The sequence below is a fragment of the Gossypium arboreum genome, chromosome 2 (assembly GCF_025698485.1).
Source record: "Gossypium arboreum isolate Shixiya-1 chromosome 2, ASM2569848v2, whole genome shotgun sequence".
NCBI classification, from domain to species: domain Eukaryota; kingdom Viridiplantae; phylum Streptophyta; class Magnoliopsida; order Malvales; family Malvaceae; genus Gossypium; species Gossypium arboreum.
This window is the reverse complement of record NC_069071.1, coordinates 38,868,737-38,891,693: the sequence shown is the minus strand read 5'-3', so window position 1 is coordinate 38,891,693 and position 22,957 is coordinate 38,868,737. Positions and strand designations below refer to the sequence as shown.

The window sequence follows — 22,957 nt, the reverse complement described above, 5'->3', positions numbered from 1 at the left end:
TCAATTGAATACTAAAATTGATACCTTTCAAGGAAAAGGTTAGGGTTTCTCAATTGACTACTAGAATTGATATCTTTCAAGTAGAAGGTATAACATTTACAACACTATATTTTTTTAAGACTTGGATCTCGCCCCTAGCTTGGCTAAACTAGAAATCTTAATTTTTATAGCTCAATTAAAACTCTTCCAATTTACAAAATAGTGATAAAGATGAAGTAAACAATAAAGCCTCTAAGAAGGTAAGCGTTTACAAAGTTATGTTCACTAAAGAGATGAAATAAGAATGATCAAAGATTTTACAATATCAACTTTGAGACTAGAAAAATGAGGAATGAAGAATTTAAAGTTTTTCTCTTGGCTTTGATACTTTGATATGTCTCTTTTGAGTCTTGAATTGTTCTTGGTGAATATATCAAAGAATAAGTTTGCGGACATTTACTTCTGATGGAGAGCTAATTCAAAATATTTATGTGCTTTATTTTGATAAAGTTTTGGGCATGATATTATTAATTTTGGTGTTTATTATCTAATTTCTATGTAGGTGCAGTGCAAGTCCAAAATGTGAAGAACAAGTGAAAATATCGAGTCAAATGAAAGATTTGGGTACGAGAGTAGTAATTTGACATACAGTTTTTAAAATTTTATGATTATTTTATTTTAATTATTTTTATTTAGAAATATATTTATTAGGAGTTTAATTAGGATTAATTTTATCCCATATATTTTATATAGATAAATATTTAATTTTATCTTGAAGAGTTTAAGTAGAAGTCGAATACCAATCGTTATTTTTTAGCTTAAAAACTAAAAGTAGGAAAAAGGAAGTACGTATTTTGCTTTTGGAAAATACGGTAGTCAATTTTTCCTTATTTTTTTGTTTGGATTTTGCGCCAAAGTTTCTTTCATTCTATTAGATTTTATTTTGATTATTTCGTTTACTTAATTAATTATTATACCCAACTAAGCTATGTTCTAGCCAAAGATGAATCAAATTTTGATATTAGAGTTGTGAGATCTGAAATTATATTTAATATTTTTTTATCTTTTTTTTTTTTTTTTGAAGTGATGGAAATAATACACGGTTGGTATAAATAATTCGATGTCGAATTATTTTATGGAAGGCCAAGTTGGCGTGATTTGATTGGGAGTGCAGTTGAATGATGCCATGGGATTAATTAGTGATCAAATTTAAATGATACACACGGTTGAGATCAATAACTAGAGTTGTGTTCTTCTAGTTGGCAAGGCTGCCGTACTTTCAAGGTTATTTGTTTGGTAAGATTAATCGTTAGGCGGTTCCCGTGGTTAATTTACGATTAACGAAGAATTGATGGTTGAGGCATCCTCAATCACTATAACCGACTTATCAGTGAGTGAGAAGACATCCATTATCCCCTTTATTTATTTTATGCACAATTGCAATAGCTGTGGGCATGCCCACGAAGTGCCCTGGTTGTGAGAAAATCGAGCACTGTCAAACCAATACCTATGTGATTTGTTTTTAGGCATATGATTTTTTTTGGTAGATTCGACACCCATCAACGACTATTGGGAATGAAATTTAACAATTGAAAGCATTAAGTTCAAGTCGTGCCCTTAGAACTTATCTCTAGAAACATACCAAAGGTGTCTCGAGACTTAATTAAAAAAATAGCACTCATATAACGGTTAGGAGACTAGGTCTCAAGACATGCATGCCACGACATATTATCTATGTCTTGAGACTTTGCATCCTTTGGTAAAATTTGGCTACTGATTTCCTTGCCTCAAAACTTAGAGCTATATGTCTCAAGACTACTATCAAAGCGCATGTTAACAATTTAGTATTGACTCAAAAACATTTAGATAAGTTAAAACACATTTAAAACATATTTTTTAAATATATTACAAGTAGAGATGTTCATGAGTTAAGCCACGTTTAAGCATAATATTAACATATTTTATATTGTCCAAGCTAAACCCAACCTAAAATATGACCCTAAAATTTTGTTCAAATCCACACATATTTACAAATGGCTAACTCAATATTATTTCAAGCGAAACCATATTTCTTATTTTTCTTAAAAATATACATTTATATTATTTTATTTTAATATTTATTAATTTTATATATTTTAAAAATTATATAGCCACTTTTAACATTTTTAAAGTTTACATTATAGTATTGTTGTATATTTAGTATAAATTTATTTTTACGTTATAAATTACCAAATATACAAAATAACATAATATAAAGTATTACAAACTCTAAAAACAGGATGAGTTGAGCCAAACTCAAATCTTTAATATTCAAGCTCAAACCTAACTCATATTTTAAACAAGTCTAATGTTTTTTCTCAAACTCTTTTTTCAGAACTAATATTTTTGTTTAAGTCCTTCTAAATTTAGAACAGACCTTCGAGTCTAAATAGGTAACCCAACTCATAAATAAGTCTAATTACAAATCTTTGAAAATGTTTTAAAAATGTCAAAAGTTTTCAACTATATTTTCACCAACAAATTTTAAAAATAAATAATTAAAATTTATCTTAAAAGATTTCCAAATTCATCAAACACTAGAGTATTATCCAGTGGCTCCATATTGCAATAATATTAAAATTGAATGGCTTGATGATGAGCTGCGAGTTTCTATCACGAAACAATTAAATCAAATTAGATTATTACAAAATATATCATGCAAGTAATAAAGAAAATTCTGTAATTGGTTAAATTATTTTGTGATTTACTTTATGCCCATGTAAAAATAAAAACAAATTGACTCCACCCAAAGTCGTCCAGTTGCAATCTCTACTGTGTTATAAAGAAACCCAAGGAGATGCAGCACCACTAGAAAATATATTCTGTAAAAAAGAACACTACACTAGAAAAACATAATCTCTGATCCGTTATATACAATAGTGCAATCAATTTCCTCGACTACAGAAACCTACAACAAAACAGCATAATTAAGTTAAAAGGACTACCTCATCTCATCTCTCCTTCAAAATCAATATAATGACACAAAGACAAATATATGTATATATATTTCTCAAACCATGAATTATCCATTATGTTCAAACAAATGCAAACCATATACATCCACCAACCTTGTTTACCAAACTAAAACACGGAAAAATAAAATAAAAACACAACAGAGATGAGATACATGCCAACCAAATAAAAGAATGTTGACCTGCCAAGTCCAACTCTCCTTGACTACTACATGTGATACACTACAAAAGCCAGTGATGCTGGGAGGAGGTGTGGAACCTAAAAAATCACTCTTTCAAACAATCAGATATTAACCACAACGACATGAAAAAAAGCAAATGAGATAAGGCAATCCAAGCTATACCAAGAAAACCACAATTTTCGAGCAGAAGTGAAGATCAAATTCAATGAAGGCATTAGAATGCAAAAGAACAACATACGTGCATTCATTCTCTAGAATAAATCAACTTTCTTCTTCAGCATGTCTTGTTTCCACTTTGGCAGTTTATAAAATGCTTCTTTTTCCATCCCAAATACGGCCTGGAACTCTTCATCCGACAAATAAGCCTGAGAAGTTGATGAGTGAGAACAATAATATATTCAGGAAAAGTTAAAAGTGAACTTAAAAATATAAATGGTAAGTCAAACCTCTCTCCTTTTGAAGTCAATTCCAGTTACAGGATTTTCGGATTTCGCCTTCAATTGCTCGTAACTGAAAGTACTTTGAGTGCTTCCATTCCCATTCTCATCCTGCTCCCTCTCTTGTTTTGGTTCTGAATCCTCCCCACTGGTTTCAGATACTACACCTGTCTCCTTGGCTTCAGGAACCTCTCGAGAATCTGCTAGTTCAGAAGGGTCCACTTCACTCTTTGCTTCAGCTGTACAATCTCAATGCATCAGATACACTTTCAAAAATATACAATAAGACAGGTCAAATTTATTCATCATTAGATGCATCAAGAATATTTAGCAACTTATGTTGGATCAGTCTAAGGCAATGGTCCATGTTTCTAGATAACATTTTCCAAAGAGTAGAAAGGGATTCTTACGAGGCGGACTGGTTACTGCGGGAGTGCTGCTAGTGGATTTTATAGGGGATGCATCAGGTGATTGTTTCTTCTTTTCAGCAGTAAGAACCGAGGAAAGAGCAGCTACAGCTGCTGCTCTTTGTGATCCCTGACTAGTGCTGGAAGGCTTTGGAGTAGAGGCTTTGCTAGCTGATGATGGATTAAATGCAGATGATAAGGCAGCTAACGCTGAAGCTCTTTGTGTAGGTCCCCCTTGATTTCCGTTGGATCGATCCTGGCCCTGCAACAATGGCACATATCAAATACTTGACTAATAATGCTTCAAATTTTGATATCTGAAAGCAATGATACAGATGAGGAAATGGAAACTAAAGCAGAAGGAAACAATAAGAAACTCCATCCAGTAACATACAAAGACAAAAGGGTCAAACAAACTGACTAAAATTAAAACTTCCTGATGAAAACAAGCAGAACTTATTCAACCCATTGAAAAGGGGGGGATGAAATGCATTAGAAGATAACTGAAAAAGAGATGGCAGAAAACAGAAGTAACTTTGAAAAAAATATAACATGTAGAAAACAACGCAAATAAAAGAAAAAAAAAAAAAACCTAAACAAGAAATCTAATTCATTATTCTCCTCTTTTAGAAATATCATTTTTTTTTTTCGTATTTTTCCTGCCTTTATGAATCCCACCATAGCAGCAGCAGCATGGATGACAAACATTATCCAAGAAAGCAGAATGCATAAACATTCAGAAACCAAGTATAAAGCAGCTAGTCATGTTTAGAATTCAATCCACTTGTTCTTTGCTGATAGAGTATTGGACTCTTAGTTCCCATGACAAGAATCAACTGCAAGCAACCTCAAGTATAAAAAATTTTAAAAGAAGAAAGTTACAACACATCTTATCTTGCTTTCAATACATCAAAACTTCATATATTGAAAATAATTTATTTTCCTTGCAAGTAGCCTAAATTAACTCCCACAATTTTTATGATCCAAGTTTCTCTGTACAGACAAAAAATTAATATAATGAAAATACTCACTTTATGAGAATTAAAGAAAATTTTACCTCTACAGCATGGCTAGCCCCAAAGAGCAAAGCCACCTTCTTCTGGAATGAGTTTCCTTGAACCTGCAACATACATGACAGAAGAACCGTGTCCGTCAAAGAGCAGTTCAACCTTAAAAAACATATAATGGTGATGTCATTCAAGATATGAGAAGCTCTCAGAGGTATGAGCCTTAAATTTTAATTTTGGAAGAATTCCATCATACTTCATTCAAACACAGCAGACTATGTCCATGAACTCCCTCTTGGGTCCATACAACAATATAGATCTACTATCCTACTTTTCCATCATTGGGGATCTCTCATTGCAATTCAAATTTTGGAGTCCTAGTGCTTTGACTTCTAATCTCCTGCATCTCACACCTGCTCTACAGTTTTTGTTTACTTTATCCTTCTCATTTGTTCTTTGTGCAGACAAGGAACTTGTCAAACCCAGGATAAATTTGATGGCTAAAGGTGTAGTTAAATGGTCATTTATTCTTATACAGGTTCTTCATCAGAGTTACATTCAAACATTTCCTCATCTACAAAATAATGTCTTTGCACAGAAAATATGAGAAGTAACTTCTCAAATTTTGTTTCTGAGGAAGATAAAAGTGATCTAACATTAATTTAAGTGACAGTAACTTAGGGATAAAGCAGAAAAATCCAGTCATGAACACACATACAGTAGCTTGGGTGGAATCCCATGAGAAGAATGTTGTGAAGAAGCAAGGTTCATTTCCTTCAGTAACTTTGTAAAGTGGAACATGTGGAGACAAACCTTCTAGAGATGCAGCCATGTCTATATATTTCTGCAAAGAACTAGTAAAATGAATAACGAGCATCTTGAAAGGATAAAATAAAGAATAAATGTTTTATTTATACCTGACCAATTTCAAAAGCATTTTGCTTTTCTTTGGGGTCTACGCACTGACCGACCCAAACAAACACATCAGCATGTGTATCGAGTATCAAAATATCTTCTGTCAAGAGATCATCCTGAGAGAAATTGTAAACTTCCTCAACCTGTACAACAGAATGTAAACTTGCATAAGAAGAAACTTGGATACCTGTAGGAGCGAGATTCAATTACATTAGAAAAAGCTCACCTCAAACTTTCCTGTGGCATCCATTTGGAACCAGACAAAATCAGGGAAAGAACAGTTAGAATGGTTATAAGTTTCATCAATAACTGCGGGCAGGACGAAGAAATCTAAGAGTATAAATATGAAAATAAAGCAGATCATATTAGAAATAAGATACCTTTATTAAGAGAAAAAGTGAACAAGTGGGGATCCCTGACAATCTCTGTAGATGCAGTTTTGCTGGTATAACTAAGCTTCCCCCCAAGTGCAAACCAGAAGGCAGAGCTCTCCTTTCCTTCTTTAGCATGTTTAAGAGCGACTCCAGGCTGAATGCAAAAGAAAATTATTAGATGATTGATTGACAAGGGGGAAGCAGTTGTTTGAATGAGCTAATAGTGCTGCTATTGACTTTTATTAACAAGGCACAATCAGAAGCAAAATGATTGGTTATGAAAAAGATGAAAGCCAGCCACTTCAATGCTTAATATTCAGTATATTTTACTTTTTCCTGGTATTTATTCACAAGAGATTATGTAGAATTATGGGAAAAAAGAGATTATTGACTAGGATAATTAACACAATCCAATCTATAAGGGATTTGCAACTGTCAATTAGGGGTTTGGACGTAGTTTAGGAAAGTACATTTTATATTGAGTATTTAAGATTTAGAAAAATAATATCAAAACTAAGAGATGCCTTGAAATAAGGATTTCTATCAATTAAGGGAATCTCATGCAATGTTCAGTCGTATGCTCTCTCTATAAATTATGCTGAATTTTCGGACTGAGGTATGCAGAAAAGTTACAACCTTATTTCCTATGCTTCCTCCTATTTTTCTGTTCTAAAACTTTAGTTTTGTCCTCAACTTTTTGTCCTAAAACAACGTGGTATCAGGACCAGTTCAGTTCTTATACTTTTTTGGATGAAACAGCCATTATTGAGGAAAAAATCAACATGCAGAAGCACCATGTCTTACGAGAGTGAAATTGTGTTATGCGCCTTGGCATAGGATCTAGTCATAGGTCTAGACGAGAAAGAGTTCTTGCTTTGACCTATGGTTACTCAAAAGGCAGATTTGTCCTTGACTGAATCCCCTTCCCAAACTAACGTCCTAATCTAATTACAAAGGGAAAGTCCTAATCTAAATCCTAATTTAAAGTACTAATAGAATTCTTAATTTAAAGTCCTAACAGAATTCCTAATTTAAAGTTTATAAAAAACCTAGTAAATCTCAAACTCCTAAAAAAATTAAATAAATGTAAAACTCTAATTCCTATTCCTTCTTTGATATTGTTTTCCAATGAAAACATCTATATCATTACTCCCTCTCTTGGAGTTGAGCTTGTCCTCAAGCTCAAATTCAGGATAAGCTACACGAAAACTCTCAATTGGTTCCCAAGTGGCATCTTCTTGAGGACTCCTGCCCATTGCACTATTAGTTCCCGTCGACCTTGATTAATCCTGGTATTAATAATAGCTTGTGGAGTAGGCAAGGCCTTGCCATCATATACTAAGGGCAAGTCTCCTACCGCATCTGGTTAAGGTCCCTTGTATTCTTTGAGGAAAGAAACATGGAATACATCATGTATTCTGCTGCCTATAGGTAATTCAAGCTGATAGGCTACTGTTCCTATTTTGTTCAAGACCTTAAAAGGACCAAAATATTTTAGCAACAACTTGTGATGCTTCTGTTTAGTTATCGTCAATTGTCAATATTGTTGAAGTCGTAACCAAACCCAATCCCCGACTTTAAAATTCAACTCTCTGTGCCCCAAATCATAACTATTCTTCATTCGTTGCTGAGCTTGCAAGAGTCTATCCCGAGCATTTTGTAAAAGTGCATCCCTATCTTATAGAGCCTTATCCACAACTTCAATCCTTATAGAACCAGCTGAATAGGAGAGAAGTCGAGGTGGATCCCTATCGTATACTAATGGAAAGGGGTTGCCTTTAGGGCAATGTGATATGAGGTGTTATAGCAATGCTCAACCCATGGAACCCAATCGACCCACTGACGTGGACGATCACTAGAGAGGCATCGTAAGTACATTTCTATTGTTCAGTTAACTACATCTGTCTGACCATCAGATTGGGGATGGTATGTTGAAGAAAAAGCGAGCTTAGAACCACTTTGACGAAATAATTCCTTCCAAAACAGGCTAAGGAAAACTTTATCACGGTCCGAAACTATGGATTCCGGCAAGCCATGAAGTCGGAATACCTCTGCAAAGAAGACGGTAACAACAGATATAGCAGTACACGAAGGGGACAAGTGTAAAAAATGAGTGTACTTCGAGAGTCTATCCACAACCACCATAAGTACCGGTTTCCCTTTTACTTTGGGTAGACCCTCCACGAAATCCATAGAGATATCAGCCCAAACGTGTTGTGGTATTGGAAGAGATTGAAGTAAACCTGCGGGCTATAAATTTTGCCATTTGTGGCGTTGGCATACTAAACAATGTTGCACAAATTCTGAGGTTGCAAGCTTCATTCCTTTCCAAAAAAGAAATCTTGACGAAGACGATGCAATGTTTTCAATCCTCCTTCATGTGCCATAGCATGTATAAAGGAAATAATACTGAAAATAATTGGTTAGGTAGGTAAAAGGCACAACCTCCATTTGAAGAAAATCAACCCATCTTGTGTGACCCAATCAGACCCCAATTTTCCTTGTAGAATTCTTTGTTGGAGTTGTGATAATAATTTTGGGGAAGCTTCTATTTCTTGTCTGATGGCTTTAAGAATTTCAACTCGAGGGAATAAAATAGTCATGAGGTGTTAGATAAAGCATCTGCAGCTCTATTCAACTTTCCTGCTTTATACTCCACTCAAAAATCAAACCCCATTAACTTGCTAATCCAAGTTGTTGTGGGAATGTCGTAAGTTGTTGGTCTAACAAATACTTAAGACTGAAGTGATCAGTAAGGATGAGGAAGTGCCTTCCCCAAAGATAGGGCTGCCAATGAATCACTGCATTTGCCAAACCAATTAATTCATGTTTGTAGGCAACTAACTTAAGGTGTCGATCTGCAATCTTGCAACTGAAAAAGGCAATGGGGTGTCCCTTTTGTGGCAGTACAACTCCAAACCCGCTATCCGAAGCATCACATTCTACCACAAATTCCTCCTCAAAGTTGGGTAATTGCAAGACTGGGGCTGCTGAAAGAGAAGTTTTTAATTGGGTGAAAGCAACATCAGCTTCCTTAGTCCAGTTGAAAGCATTTTTCTTTAAAAGGGATGTTAAGGGTGCAGCCACTTGTCCATAATTCTTGAAGAATTTTTTGTAATATCCTGCCAGCCCAAGAAGGCCTCATAGAGCCTTGGTAGTTTTAGGAGTTGGCCAATCGGTGACATCTTTAATTTTAGTGTGATCAACCTCGACTCCTTCACCATGGATGACATGACCGAGGTAGGTTACCTAAGACTCTCCAAAGAAACACTTGGATTTTTTTAAGAACATGTTATCCCGCAAGAGGTCAAAAACTAATCTTACATGATGCATATGTTCAGTCCATATTTTGCTATAAATTAATATGTCATCAAAGAAGACTAAAACAAACTTACGCAAGTAAGGGTGAAAAATGTCATTCATCAAACTCTAAAATGTGGAAGGGGCATTGGTAAGCCCGAATGGCATGACAAGAAATTCAAAGTGTCCATGGTGGGTTCGAAAGGCTGTCTTTTCCACATCTGTAGTTGCCATTCTAATTTGAAACTATCCCGACCGTAAATCCAATTTTGTAAAATATTTTGCCCCATGAAGTTCGTCCAACAATTCATCAACTACAAGAATCGGATATTTGTCTTTAACAGTGCAAGTATTAAGCTCTCGATAATCAATGCAAAAACACCATGACCCGTCATGTTTCTTTACCAAGAGTACTGGAGAAGAGAATGGTGATCTACTGGGTCAAATGATTCCTTGTTGTAACATTTGATCACACTGCTTCTCAATTTCATCCTTTTGAAAATGCGGATATCGATAAGGCCTGACTACAATGGGTCCCGTTCCTGGTTTAAGAGTTATATGATGGTTACATTTGCGGTTAAAAGGTAACCCAGACGGTTCTTGAAATAAATGCGCAAATTCTACCAAGAGTTTATCCAATACTATATTAGTTAAATCTTGTCCTTGTATCAAACTAAGTCGTCGAACTTCCTCTGGGTGCTGCCCTTGCCATAGTATCTTCTCTTTGTTTATTGCAAATTGCATAGTTAAGGAGCTGAAATCCCATAAAATTGGAACAAGAGTACATAACCATTTAACCCCTAAAAATCATATCAAACCCTTCTAATGGTATTGTATAAAAATCGGCTTGCAAGTTGTCATTGGCCACAACGAACTGTACTGATTTACAAATGCCTATGCTAGGAACCCATTCTCCATTTGCCATACATACTTGCAGCCCAGATTTCTTTTGTATTTTCAGTCCCAATCTTGGCACTAAACCTTCACGTAGAAAGTTGTATACTGCCCAAATCAACGAGAACTAACACTGTTTTTCCTGACACCTTTACTGTTAGTTGCATAATAGATGAATTGCAAGTTCCTCTAATGGCATGTAAAGAAATTTCAAAATCATCTACCTCATCATCTTGCTCATCTTCAGTATCTGGTACTTCTATCCAAAATAGCCTTTTACATTTGTGTCTCATGGAGAAGACTCGTCACAATTATAACACAACCCCTTAGCCCTTCTTTCCGCCATTTTTGCTCGTGTCAATCTCTTGATAAATGGTACGGAAGAACCTAGTTTGCTGTTATTCCCCATTGGTTTCGTTATTTGTCCTCCTCCCTTTGCAAAGCTCTTAGTTGTTGGAATAATTGAAGTGCTACCAGCATTTTGGGAAGTTGTCCAGTTTAGATTGGTTTGAGATAGCATCTTGGAAGAGACTTTTTGTTTACATACCAAAGCTTGAGCCATATTCATTGCAACTCCAACATTTCCCGGTTGTTGCATCTCAATATCAATTCTAAGTTCCTCGACCAATCCAGCAGTAAAAAGGTTTACTTGTTGTCGAGGTTTAAGATCAATAGTCCTAGCAAGTAGTGATTGAAATTGGCGATGATATTCTTCTACCGTCCTAGTTTGTCTTAGGTTTGCAAGTTCCCCCAAGGGGTTTTACTCATAGGTGACCCAAACCTGACATGACAACACTCTCTGAAACATTCCCAATCCAGATTTGTCTCATCTTCTTCGATTTGATCAAACCACAATTGTGCCTTTCTTAAAAGATGGAATGAAGCTAGACCGACTTTGTCTTCTTCGTTGGTCCGTTGATTGCCAAAAAAATTTTCGCATCTTTTTAACCATCCTAAAAGATCTCCAACACCATCATAAGTGAGAAATTCCATCTTAGAGTATCCTGGCACCATACCCCCATGATGTTGCGAATCTGAATTTCTTTTCTTGCCTCCACTGCTGCCCTGTTCTTCATTATTTTTTGAATCCCCTTTCGTTGTCTTTTGGACCGAAAGAGACAACATCGCCATCTGCTCCTCTAATGCTTGTTGCCTTGTAGCCATTTGTTCCATGAATACCTCCAGTTTGGCTGTCAAAATTTTTTCATCACACATGACAACTGACCCCGATACCAAGTTGTTATGCGCCTTGGCGTAGGATCTAGTCACAGGTCTAGACGAGAAAGAATTCTTGCTTCGACCTATGGTTACTCAAAAGGCAGATTCGTCCTTGAATGAATCCCCTTCCCAAACTAACGTTTGTGATAAAAATAATCTGCTTACTTTTTTTCATATTGACAGCCTTTTTATAGGCTGTTAATTACAAAGGGAAAGTCCTAATCTAATTCCTAATTTAATGTCCTAATAAAATTCTTAATTTAAAGTTCTAATAGAATTCCTAATTTAAAGATTATAAAAAACCTAGTAAAACTCAAACTCCTAAAGAAATTAAATAAATATAAAACTCTAATTCCTCTTCCTTCTTTGATATTGTTTTCCAAAATGCTACCCTTGTTTCAAAGGAAAATGAAGCTGAATATAGCAAGAAAAAACCCTAGTGTGACCACAAACAAAAGCATTAACGTAAAAGAGAAATGTGCTGGAAAATTCACGGGAAGCCTCAAAACTGGAAGGGAAAAAAAAAACAGTTATGAAAACTGTGCCTTCTTACCGTCAAACAAGGAACAAGGGCAGCAAAGTACTCCAGAATTGTCTCATTTCACAAAGGAACAACTAGAGAACCCGTAAAAACCTTTCCAATCTCTTCCAAGTATATTCCTCAAATTTCTTCTGCTCTTTGGCTCAAAAAGGGGAACTTTGTTTCTGCACTCAGTGTCAATCCTAGCCAAACTAGTTCTTTGATCATAGATTCTAGAGAAACTGAGCATATGACAAGCTGCTCCGAATTGTTTTCTGCTTTTACTCCATGTGCAGGGAATAAAAAATCAAGATTACTTATGGGTCTCTCTCGGGAATTGCTGGGACCAGATCCATTGTGCTATCCATCTGTAACCTGCATGATGCCCTTCATGCCCCTAAACTCTCTTGTAATCTTTTGTCCTTCATGATGTCCTTCATGTCTCTTGTAATCTCAGTATGAGTTTGAGGAAATGGTCTTTTGGGGAGGAGTGACAGTGCTAGGGAAAATGGAGGTTTTGATTTCTTTGAAGATAGAACTAACTCTAAACCCGAGTTTAGAGTACTTGCTATAAATATTTGTCTGTTTTTGCTGATGTTGTGCTTTGGCATTAAAAATTAGGATATTTATTATTTAAATTATTTTCTTCCTAAATTAAAAATAAAAGCCCGTCTTCGTTTCAGTGTGAGATCTAAGAATTGACTAAGCATCATCGTTCATCCTTAGTTTTCTGTTCTAAGCTTTCTCTTAGCATCCCGTTCTGAAACCTTAGTTCTGTCCTCAATTTTCTGTCCTAAACCACAGGTTCAAAGGAAAAGAACTTGTAAATACCTAAACAACCATGTCTCTAAAAGCATAAAATAGATATATTCCGCTCTAAGAATAGTGATAAATGAAAACTGCATCACTCAACAAAAAAGAATTATAAACATCATATAAGAATTACATCTAACTATTTGATTGATACAAGATATGTAGGCATATATACATGTATTACAATCTTTAGCAGTATTAATTAATTGATCAACTCAACTAATTGGAACTTAGATAATAGACAATAATATAAAGTCATTACTGGATTGTCCTTTAATCTTAGTCACAACAAAGCCAAAATGTAAAGCTCTCCAAAGAGCATACCTTCAAAAATTCAGCAACTCGTGCAACTAATTGCTGCTGTTCATAGGTGCTTTGATTTCCGTGCCAAGTAAACATGGAAGATCCAGATTGCAGAAGGAAACAATCAGTCGAGTTCAATGATGTTGCCACCTGAACAATAGTTACAAAAACAAGGAGGTACTGCTGTTAGCATGCAGAAGGAATAGGAAGTCATGCTGCACCACCATAAAAACAGATTGTAGAATCCTGTCATCGCTACACAATTAATGTCAAATAAAAGTAGCTTGCATTTTGCAGTAAAAGACTTTAATGTTGCTATTTCATGAGTTGAACCAATTATTCCTTTTTTCTGGTACTTGAGAGTTACAAGGCATTGAAGCCTTGAACCACATCCTAGAGAAAAGACTTAGATCTTCTGTAACACATCCTAATTGATTTGACATCAACTAGTTCGGTACTTTAGTTGTAAATTTAAGACCACCTCAGAGCAAACATATCTTCATCTAATATTTTCAGTATTCTAGGCCTTTATTTCTCCAAAAATGCTAGCATTGTAGTAACAATTTCTTTTCAGTTTTCACAGTTGTTTAATTCAGAACTTCTGAAGAAAAATCACATCTTGAGTAAGTTATGATACCTTTTCAGGCTAGTTTCAGATAATCGATACATTTTCAGTCTAGTTTCAGATAATCGCAGCACTATTGAACAATAAAATACATAAGTATATTTCTGTGCTTAAAAACAATGAAATCCTCAGAAGATTTGGCATTTGAAATTTTCAACTAATGCAAGGCAGCAATAAATTCAGTTTCCAGCAGACATAAATGCATAATCAATCATATGTGTATCGGAAAATAAGACTGAATTAGCAAGGGAAAACAAATTTCTTTTATGAGACTAATGAACAAAGAACCAAGACAATCATGACTGGAGATTCATTGACTAAATAAATGCTACATCATGTAATAATATGTATGAAATTTGGTAAAATGACTGCAAAATGATTTTCTTTTTTCATCTTTCCGGAAAACAGCAAAAAGGAAGGGACTTCAACTAGACAAGCAACTTCATGGTAATAAATATATATATTTTTTGAATAAATGGTAATATATATTGGTAATTATACTATACTATGAGGGCAGATAATTCTGGACAAGCACTGGAAATGACTAATTCCCAAGAAGGATTTCTTACCACTTACAGAACCGAAAAGGAAAAAATAGAAAAAACACCGAATATCTCAAATTATTTTAGAGAGGAAAGGTAAAAAAAAGGGTTGCTAAAGCAATGAGATACCATTTTGATGGATAAATTTTAACAATGAAACAACAACAAACTTTGACAATGAAAATACAATTCCCCACAATTTGTAAAAAGAACATAGAAGTGGTCCATTGTTTAGATGTTTACCTTCCAGATTCCTCAAAACCAACAAAAGTTTAGATTAAAAACTTCTCAGTGAAAACTGAAAAAGGTTTCAATCACATAAAGATTCTACTCTGGGGTGGCAACAGGAAATGTTAGGGTCCAGAAAATATTTGAATATAAAACAAAAATAAACTAGTCGTTTTGCATGTAAGTTCTATGGAAAAACAGTCTTGCTTGGAAATTCAAAATCAACCAAACATAAATTTAAAAGGCAAAAACTGACAAAATAACCAAATAATGCATACCGCATCAACTTGCAATGTTTTATTATTGTGCACTGAGGTTCCTGAAATTCGAAATAGAGAAACACAATCTGCAGTGTAGGTTTCATCTGTCAAGCCTTTGTCTGCTATACTCTTTTTGTAACCAGTGCTTAGACCACCCTGGATAGGGATCACGCATAGGAAATTAGCTGATACCCGCCAATTCTAAACCAAAAAGTCAAAAGCAATTGGAAATGATACTCTAAAACTCAATATCAAATTAAATACCTTAAGGACCACCATTGGTTGAAAAAGTGCAATGAACTGGGGTGGCTCTTTACCATCAAAAACTCGACCCTGCAATAATCATCTATTAGAAACACAAGCAATAGAATCATTGTACTCAGCTGAAGGTATTATGCTACCTGAACAGGCCTCCCCTTAAGTGAGTTACACATTGTATTAGCCAGTCGAGTGGCCATCTTTTGGTCCTCCTGAATTAAGAAATAGATAAACTATTTAGAAAACAAAGTTTTAAGTAGCATGAGTGACCACACCAGAATGAAGTCCATCAAGTTGGCATGTGACCATATAAACCTCTTTCTTCTATGCAAAGGACATTAAGAATGAAAAAAGAAGGGATATAGATTCAATGCCGCAAGCAAGCCAAATGAAGTACATATTGTCACCAATGTATGACCTAGAAACCAGTTCCCCAGCAAAGTAAGCATAGCAAAGTATACAGAATTTGCTAAGTTCTGAACAATCAACAACGGCAATACAGATGAAACTTTTTGCAAAGAAATTTAGCAAGTAAAAATTATATTTAAGAAACAAAAATATGAGGCAGTAAGTGTCACAAGGAGAGATACAGATGATTGAAAATGCACTATCATCTATTCAGGAAACTACAGCAGCTTTCAAGTTACTTCTTAATTTTTCAATTTCTTATTAGAGATTTTGGGTTTTCTTTTTTTTCTTTAATTCTATGTTTAGGGTACAATGAGTGCTGTGGTCTTGTCAGATTCTAAAATGCTTGACGATTACAGGCCTTATGTAATTTATCTTCTTTTATTTGTTAAACTTGTCAAGTAATCTTAATTCCCAGCCACTAATTACTTTACTTTGTGCAATGAAGAACTTCTCCCTATTGCAGATGCATCCAGATCAGGACTTGCTAACACATAAGTTTCCAGCACCAATTGCTAAAATTTTAATTAGCATGGAATTCTGAATTGTACAGATTTTTACCAAATATATTTGCTCTAAAACATTTATGACTGCAACTGAAGTGCTGCAAAACTGTATTTTATATGTACAACAATTTGCATTCACTATTTTCATAGCGTCATCTTAAAATTATAGAATTCAATAGGTGCAACCAAAATTCAATCCTCTATCAATAGTTCATACGCAGGTTTAGAATCCAAGTTAGGAAGCAGTCCAAGTCTACTATGCATGAAATTAGGCATGTTCTAAATTTCATATTAGGAAGCAACACTTATTGGAAACCATTATCATGAGCAAAAAATTATTATTAATTCGAATTCAGATAAGAATGATGTAAGTTACCTCAATGCTATACTTTCCAATCCAACAGCAAAGAAAATAATCTTCTTTCCTGTCACCTGAGTGGTAGGTATAAAGGACAATGTAGCAGTCTCCACTATAAAATTTGCCAATATCCTCTTTTGGCAATGGTGTCTTGGCACTGCCATTGATGAACCATACCTGCAAAAAAGAAAACCACCAACGGCACCACCATATTTGTGTCAACAATTTGTGTCCTTAAGTCAAATGCCACACCAACAGAAAGCAGACAACTAACTCGACCTCCGTCTTTCCACTGCCATCAAGCAAAGGAGGAACTTCTTCATTCACAGGAGCACTTTTGCTCATTCCCTTGACACCAACTCCTTGTTGCTTCAGCAAAGCTAGTAAAAGGATACCATTCAATAATGTCAACCAAAAAATATAACAGTTCCATTTGAAGCTTATTAAGTGATCCTACCGGCTACTTTTCCTCTTCCTTCCTCAGCACCAGGAGCTGCAGATCCCGCCGGCCAAGAATCAAAGTTGCTCTTGAATGAATTGGTTTCATACCCTTGGATAACACGGGTAATGCGTGTTGTTTTTGGTCTATTCTGGCCAACAATAAAGTCCTGGAGATAAAAGGTTGGGAATGAGAACTCACTTCCTAGAAAGACATGAAGAAATCAATGTCATGCCTCTATCTCTACCTCAGCAACTTGACTAGCGGCTTTTCTGTCCTCTACTTGTGTCACCCGTCCAACCCAAACAAAAATCTCCACACCACAGTCTAGTAGATAGCATTTGTTGTTTTCCAAGAGACCTTTCGATAGTTCACCTTCTACAATCTTCACCTCACCATCAGTTATGCTACAGGAACCAGTGATTCGAAATTATCAATTGATATATACATACCTTTAGAAACAATATAGACTAAAAAAAAAAATTCAATCAGGAATGCTTAGTCACTTAAATTTGCCCCTAAAAAGAAGATTCTCGAACTCAAAGCAAGCATCCAATGAAAGAAAGTACAGTTCATCTATATTACCCATAATAATGGTGACTAGAATACACTTGAAGCTGTCTGGAAAGTAATTTAAAATAAGTTTAATATGTTATTTTATTCTCTCCAGAAAATTTGCCTACATAGAAGGCTTTCTCATGTCCACTCATCTTTTTCTCCTTTTCCTTTTTGATAAGGAAAGAAGGAAATTGACATGGAGAATATATTAAGACAATGCTAACCTTATAATGCTGCCTCATGGCTTCAAAACTAATCATAACATTCTTGATAACACATTAAAGTACTTGATTTTAGATTTATTGCACCATAAAGATAATAAAAAGGAACACTCCAAATGAACATGTGAGAAACATATGACATTGAACCAATAGGATAAACTGAAAAGAATGTCTTTTAGACCTTGAAATGATAGATAAAAGTTCTAGAATCTGGAGTTGGTTGCTTTTGAACTAATAAGGTTCCATACTTGCATTGGTTGAGACTTGAGACTTGGGTTGATATTAGCCGAATTGGAGCAGCCGGACTATAAGAATTGTTATATTAAAGGTAATATTGTGGAAAATAACATGTATTATTATCTTTCCGTTTCGTGTATATATCATGTAAATATCTTGTTCCTAAAGTTTAGGGATTAGATCATTTACATTTAGGTGGATTTTGTTCCTTTTATCTCTTCATCTCTTGTACGTCTAGTTATAAAATAGACGTGAAACTAAAGGAATAAAGAGAGACAGAATTTTAATCTTCTAAACAAATATATTAAGGACAATACAAAAATGTGGAATCTTAATGATTTCAAGCACACAAAAAGAGCCTTTGATGTGGGCTTACAGAAAAGGGGGAAAAATTGTCATGAGTGCTGTTTCGGTCTTCCAGACCCGTGAACAATGTCTTAACACAGTTGCTTTATTTTCCCTAACCACTTCACTTCGGAAAGAGGTTGGGGACTACAAGTTTATAAATCAGGTTTGACCGCTAAGAAACTGAAACACTGTTACAACATATAAATTGAATGCAAAGTATTTTATTTAACTCTAGCAAAATTTTAGATGCACCTGAAACTTCATTGTGCTACTTTTAGGGAAAATCAAAGGGGAGAAAAAGAAAAAGATACGGTTACCTATAAAGTTTAGCAGGAGTTGTCTCAGGAATAACATCATCTTCACTGGTGACCTTCTTGCCTATTGGAGCAAAACCACCAAAGAGGACCCAGAACTCACCTGAGTCGGACTCCGTGTCCAATTTCCCATCATCTGGCAAGGTGATTAGCTTAATGCATATATGAGTGTAGATTGATGAAGTGCCAATTGTAGATAGGGTAAAATACATAAACTTAGTACACAGTTCAATAAATAATTGTAGAGAAGTAGAGAGCTTAAAAACAACATCTTTGACAATTGACACTGTAAATGCATGCACCCTTACCAACTATTGCAACATTGCACGTTCCCTCGTGGTACTTCTCCTTTAGAAACTGAATTACTTCTAATGCCTTTGCCCTTTCTTGAATATTAGAATTTGCACCATTGAACTGATAAATCTTATTTTGAGTGTCCAAGATAAACACATCATCATGATTCAGTGAAGAACGAGCAAAAGGAACCTGCAAAGTGAATAATACAAACTGGTATTTCCCTGACCCACAATAATCTCATATTGAATAGTTTATAAGTAATTCATGGAACTCATTGTTTCTTGCTCCATTCCATCCAGACTCATTAAACTTGGGTAAAGAGCATCAGATACCTGCTTCAATCTGACAACTCGTTTTCCTCTGCAGACATACAACCGTGTTTCAAACTCTTCTTCTTCAGCTGTTTTAAATCCAGAAGCAACGCCACCTTCCAGAGGTATAATGCAAGGTTTGAAGTATGACAAAAATTTGTCAGATTCATGGCCTTGAAGTTCCCTGTGCTGCACAGCACGCCCTCCTAGTACTGCATCTAGCTCAACAGTTTTTATAGCAGCAGTTCCAGCTTCATCCTGCATGTAACAAAATGATCTCAAAAAAGATGTTTTAATTCATGAGAAGTTACATTTAAATCCTCAACAAATTAAGTAAAAATAGATGCAGCAAAAGCACACCTGACTAGTATCTTTACCAATCCAAAAGTGGATGTCATACAGATATGAACCGCCCTTGCTAGGTGTTGTCTACAAAACCACAGAAGAGAAACCAAATGAGATATAAAAATAAAGCAGTGATTCAACTTAAATGATTTATCCTGGAAAAGAATAAGAGAGAGAAATGTCCAGTATATGGGTAAGCATCCATAGAAGAGAGACCAAGTGAAAGAGAGAGTTTGCACCTGTAAGACAATATACGAATCCCCCATATAGAACTTTCCATAGTCTGACTTTGGCAATGGAACTGGCTGAAAATTCTCAACACGCCAGATTTCAGTCCCGCTATAAGATGTCAAGTGCAACAGCTTTTACCAAAAAAAAAAGCAGGACATACATGCAACATGATCACATATCTTCAAAAAAAATGTTATTATTTTACCCTGCTGGCATTGGAAAAAAACTTAAGAGATTGATTCTGGTCTCTCGTATTGAAAGGTAGAAAATATAATCTTACTTAAAAGAAAAGGTTAAGAACAAATTAAATCCATAACTTCACAACAAATATGCCTTTTGATTTAAGGATACGGTTTTTGACCCACTCCCTGAAATGCAGAATCCAAAACTTTTGAAGAGCTAGACATTTCTTGGAATTCTTCTTTATAACCGGTTTCTTAAGCGAAAAATGTAAAGCTCAACTTCAGAATCCAACCTTCAGCAGTCTGGAAGTTGCAGAAAAATATCTGGAGAAAACATAGGTATATTACATCATGCAAGGAAAAATTAAGTTACGGTTCAAATCTTTTAAAAATCAAAAACGAAAAGAAAAGCCTTTTTGACCAATTCTTATGACAATTTAAGTCTAACAAAAATACTTTACTCTTTCAAAATGCTACAACCATAATAATAACTGGAAAAGATAAAATCAGTTTTGCTCCAAAAAACAGAAGCAATTCAAGAGAAGTCACAGCTTTTCACAATCTTCAACAACAAGATATGTTGGCAACACTTAGTACTGTCAGGATCCAGCAATAAAAAAATTTCAGAAAATGTTTTTATGCCTAGCATGCAAATTGCAAACCAGCTCACTTGACATGTATTGCATCTAATTAAAACAATCGTAAATAACCTTAATAATCTTAGAAGCAATCTTGTCTTCTCCAGGATCTTCTTTCAAGGTCAACATGCTGGCCAACTTCCCATAATAAACTGCCATTTATTTAATTTGCCGATGAAACCCACCATATATCATCACAGAAGCATGCTAAAGAATCCTTAAAAGCAAGGACAGCTGATGGGCATAAAAACTTTCCCCCTATTATGTTAATGCTTGGAAGTTGATCCACATGAGAAAGAAACTCCCTTCGAGATTGATGCACTAAAATTTATATCATCCATCCATCAAAGCCACATATCATGGTGCTCTCAAAAGCAGATCTACTTGTCCACTCAAAATGATCTATGAATTATTAAATCTACTAGAACTAATTGCATCTTCAGTTGCTACTGATAAATAACTATCCTAAGGCTAAAACTTAGCGAATCATAGTCTTAAAACTAGAGATGAGAAAAGGTAAACTCTTCCACAAAGTTGATCTCTTACTAAAAACTATACATGTTGCACCACTATATGAAGGTTTAGGAGCAACTTTTCAGTTCTAAAAAAACCAAAAGTGTTCAGTCCATGCATCTTGGATTGCAGAATTTAAAAAATTCATGATGAAGTTCACATAATTGGCTAGGGATCTCCAATCAGCATTCTTACTTGAAGTGAAAATAATCATATATTCCATACATGGACAGATTTGCCAACTCGACATGTTTTGTAAATTAATAACTTCTATTCTTCTGGCCAAAAAAACTAATTGAGATAAACAACTACTCTTTAAACCGATCATCCTGTCATTTTCATAAATATAAGAAAACACTTTTAAACATGCCCAATCAAGCCTTTGCTTATAGTTCTTCAACGCGCTTAGGAGAATACCCTCTTCAATAGTACTCAAATATCGGCATGGTAAAAACCAACCAACACTAAGCACTGTAAGGAAAGCAAAACTGTTCAATTTGATCACGCATATAAACCAAAGGTACCAGAGCAGCAAAGGATCTTAGCACTAGTGTCATTGATAAGCAAACCAAGCAGCACTTAACTAGAGCAATCAAGGGATTAAAAGGTAGAAGTTGACGAAGTCAACAACCATTCAAAATTTGGCTCAGAGCTAAGATCTTTTAATCTCTAATGCTCAATTACAATAACAAATTAAATCATTTCCATAGTTGCTGTCATTAAACTGAATCCAGATTTCATTGCACTTGCAAATTGCAATAGATAGTTGAAGAACAGATTTAAAAAGCAGAAACAAACAAAAACAATCATGATCAAGTCGGACAAAAATAAAACAGAGAACAATATGAAAATCTGACATCACATCAGCATTAGACAAGCAAATCAAAGAAGAAAGAAACAAAAGGCATTAAAAGTAAGACAAGATCAAGCATACCCAGGTCAACAAACATCAAACAAAGACGACAAAAAGAGGAGATCCAAAGGAGTTAAAGCCCAGAAAAACTATCAAAGCAAAACGGTCTTTCCCTTGATCATAACATGTCAGAAAAGGAGACAGAAAACAGAAATATATGATGATCAAAGAAGAAGCAAAAAGGGTACCTTGAGTTTGAGAGAGAGAGACAGATCTTTGAGGTTGAAGAAGGGAAGGGAAACAGCTAAGCTAAGCTGGCAAATTAAAGGGAGGAACGAAAAGGGAAGAAAATACTGGGAAAGAAAAAGCGAATTATTGCAGTGGTATGTATGTATGTATAGGGTGAAGTGTCTCTCTAACTTTATCTCTATATTTTTTGAGTTTTTATTATTTTTTCTTGTCTTTTGAGATTTGCAAATTGAGAGGTGGAGAGGGGAAAAAATGAATGAATTAATGATGGTGAACGGACGGCAGAAGAATTTTTTTTTCTTTTTTCTCTTTGGTCTTGTCTTGGTTTTAGTCTTAACGAATTTTCGTAAGGAAAGCAAAAAGACGTAAAAATGTAAGGCTCCGGCCAGGTTGGACTTTCTCTTTCCACTCTATTTTTTTCTCTTTTTACCAATTAACACTACGACTCTTTATTTACTTTTCCTCTTGATTTTGGAAAAAAGAAATGTTTGTAAAACGAAATTTTGGACTAAACAAAAACCGCACGTTTAGAAACAGTATGTCCTAACCCTAGAATTTTGTCTAAGTTGTTCAGACTCCTATTATTATGATTAAAAAATAAAAATTTTATAACAATAAATTTATCAAATAAGACTACAAAAACCATTTAATGTAATAAGCCCTTTTTATAAAAATA

The 22,957-nt window shown here is 34.9% G+C and overlaps 1 protein-coding gene across 5 annotated transcripts; it reads right to left on the bottom strand.

Annotated features, from left to right (window-relative positions):
- Positions 1-2,625: 2,625 nt before the first annotated feature.
- Positions 2,626-22,649, bottom strand: LOC108466900 (villin-2-like). Of its 5 annotated transcripts, none has more exons than XM_017767258.2 (24): positions 22,281-22,649; positions 20,198-20,352; positions 19,855-19,954; positions 19,631-19,699; positions 19,292-19,528; positions 18,971-19,148; positions 18,666-18,798; positions 17,232-17,391; positions 17,003-17,153; positions 16,825-16,925; positions 16,564-16,722; positions 15,417-15,485; positions 15,280-15,348; positions 15,034-15,171; positions 13,382-13,510; positions 6,319-6,466; positions 6,165-6,175; positions 5,941-6,081; positions 5,742-5,867; positions 5,074-5,136; positions 4,020-4,278; positions 3,619-3,848; positions 3,411-3,537; positions 2,626-2,926 (listed from the first exon to the last, which is right to left on the bottom strand). In XM_017767258.2, the coding sequence occupies exons 2-23, from the start codon at positions 20,251-20,253 to the stop codon at positions 3,424-3,426; spliced, it is 2,841 nt and encodes a 946-aa protein (XP_017622747.1). In that variant the 5' UTR covers positions 20,254-20,352; positions 22,281-22,649; the 3' UTR covers positions 2,626-2,926; positions 3,411-3,423. The 5 variants fall into 5 exon arrangements, 4 of the variants coding, with proteins under 4 accessions (XP_017622747.1, XP_017622745.1, XP_017622742.1 ...); XR_008277676.1 differs by lacking the exon at positions 2,626-2,926 and adding an exon at positions 3,025-3,249 and having other exon boundaries at positions 3,335-3,537; positions 22,281-22,647; XM_017767256.2 differs by lacking the exon at positions 2,626-2,926 and adding an exon at positions 3,025-3,249 and having other exon boundaries at positions 22,281-22,648.
- Between the last annotated feature and the right edge of the window lie 308 nt (positions 22,650-22,957).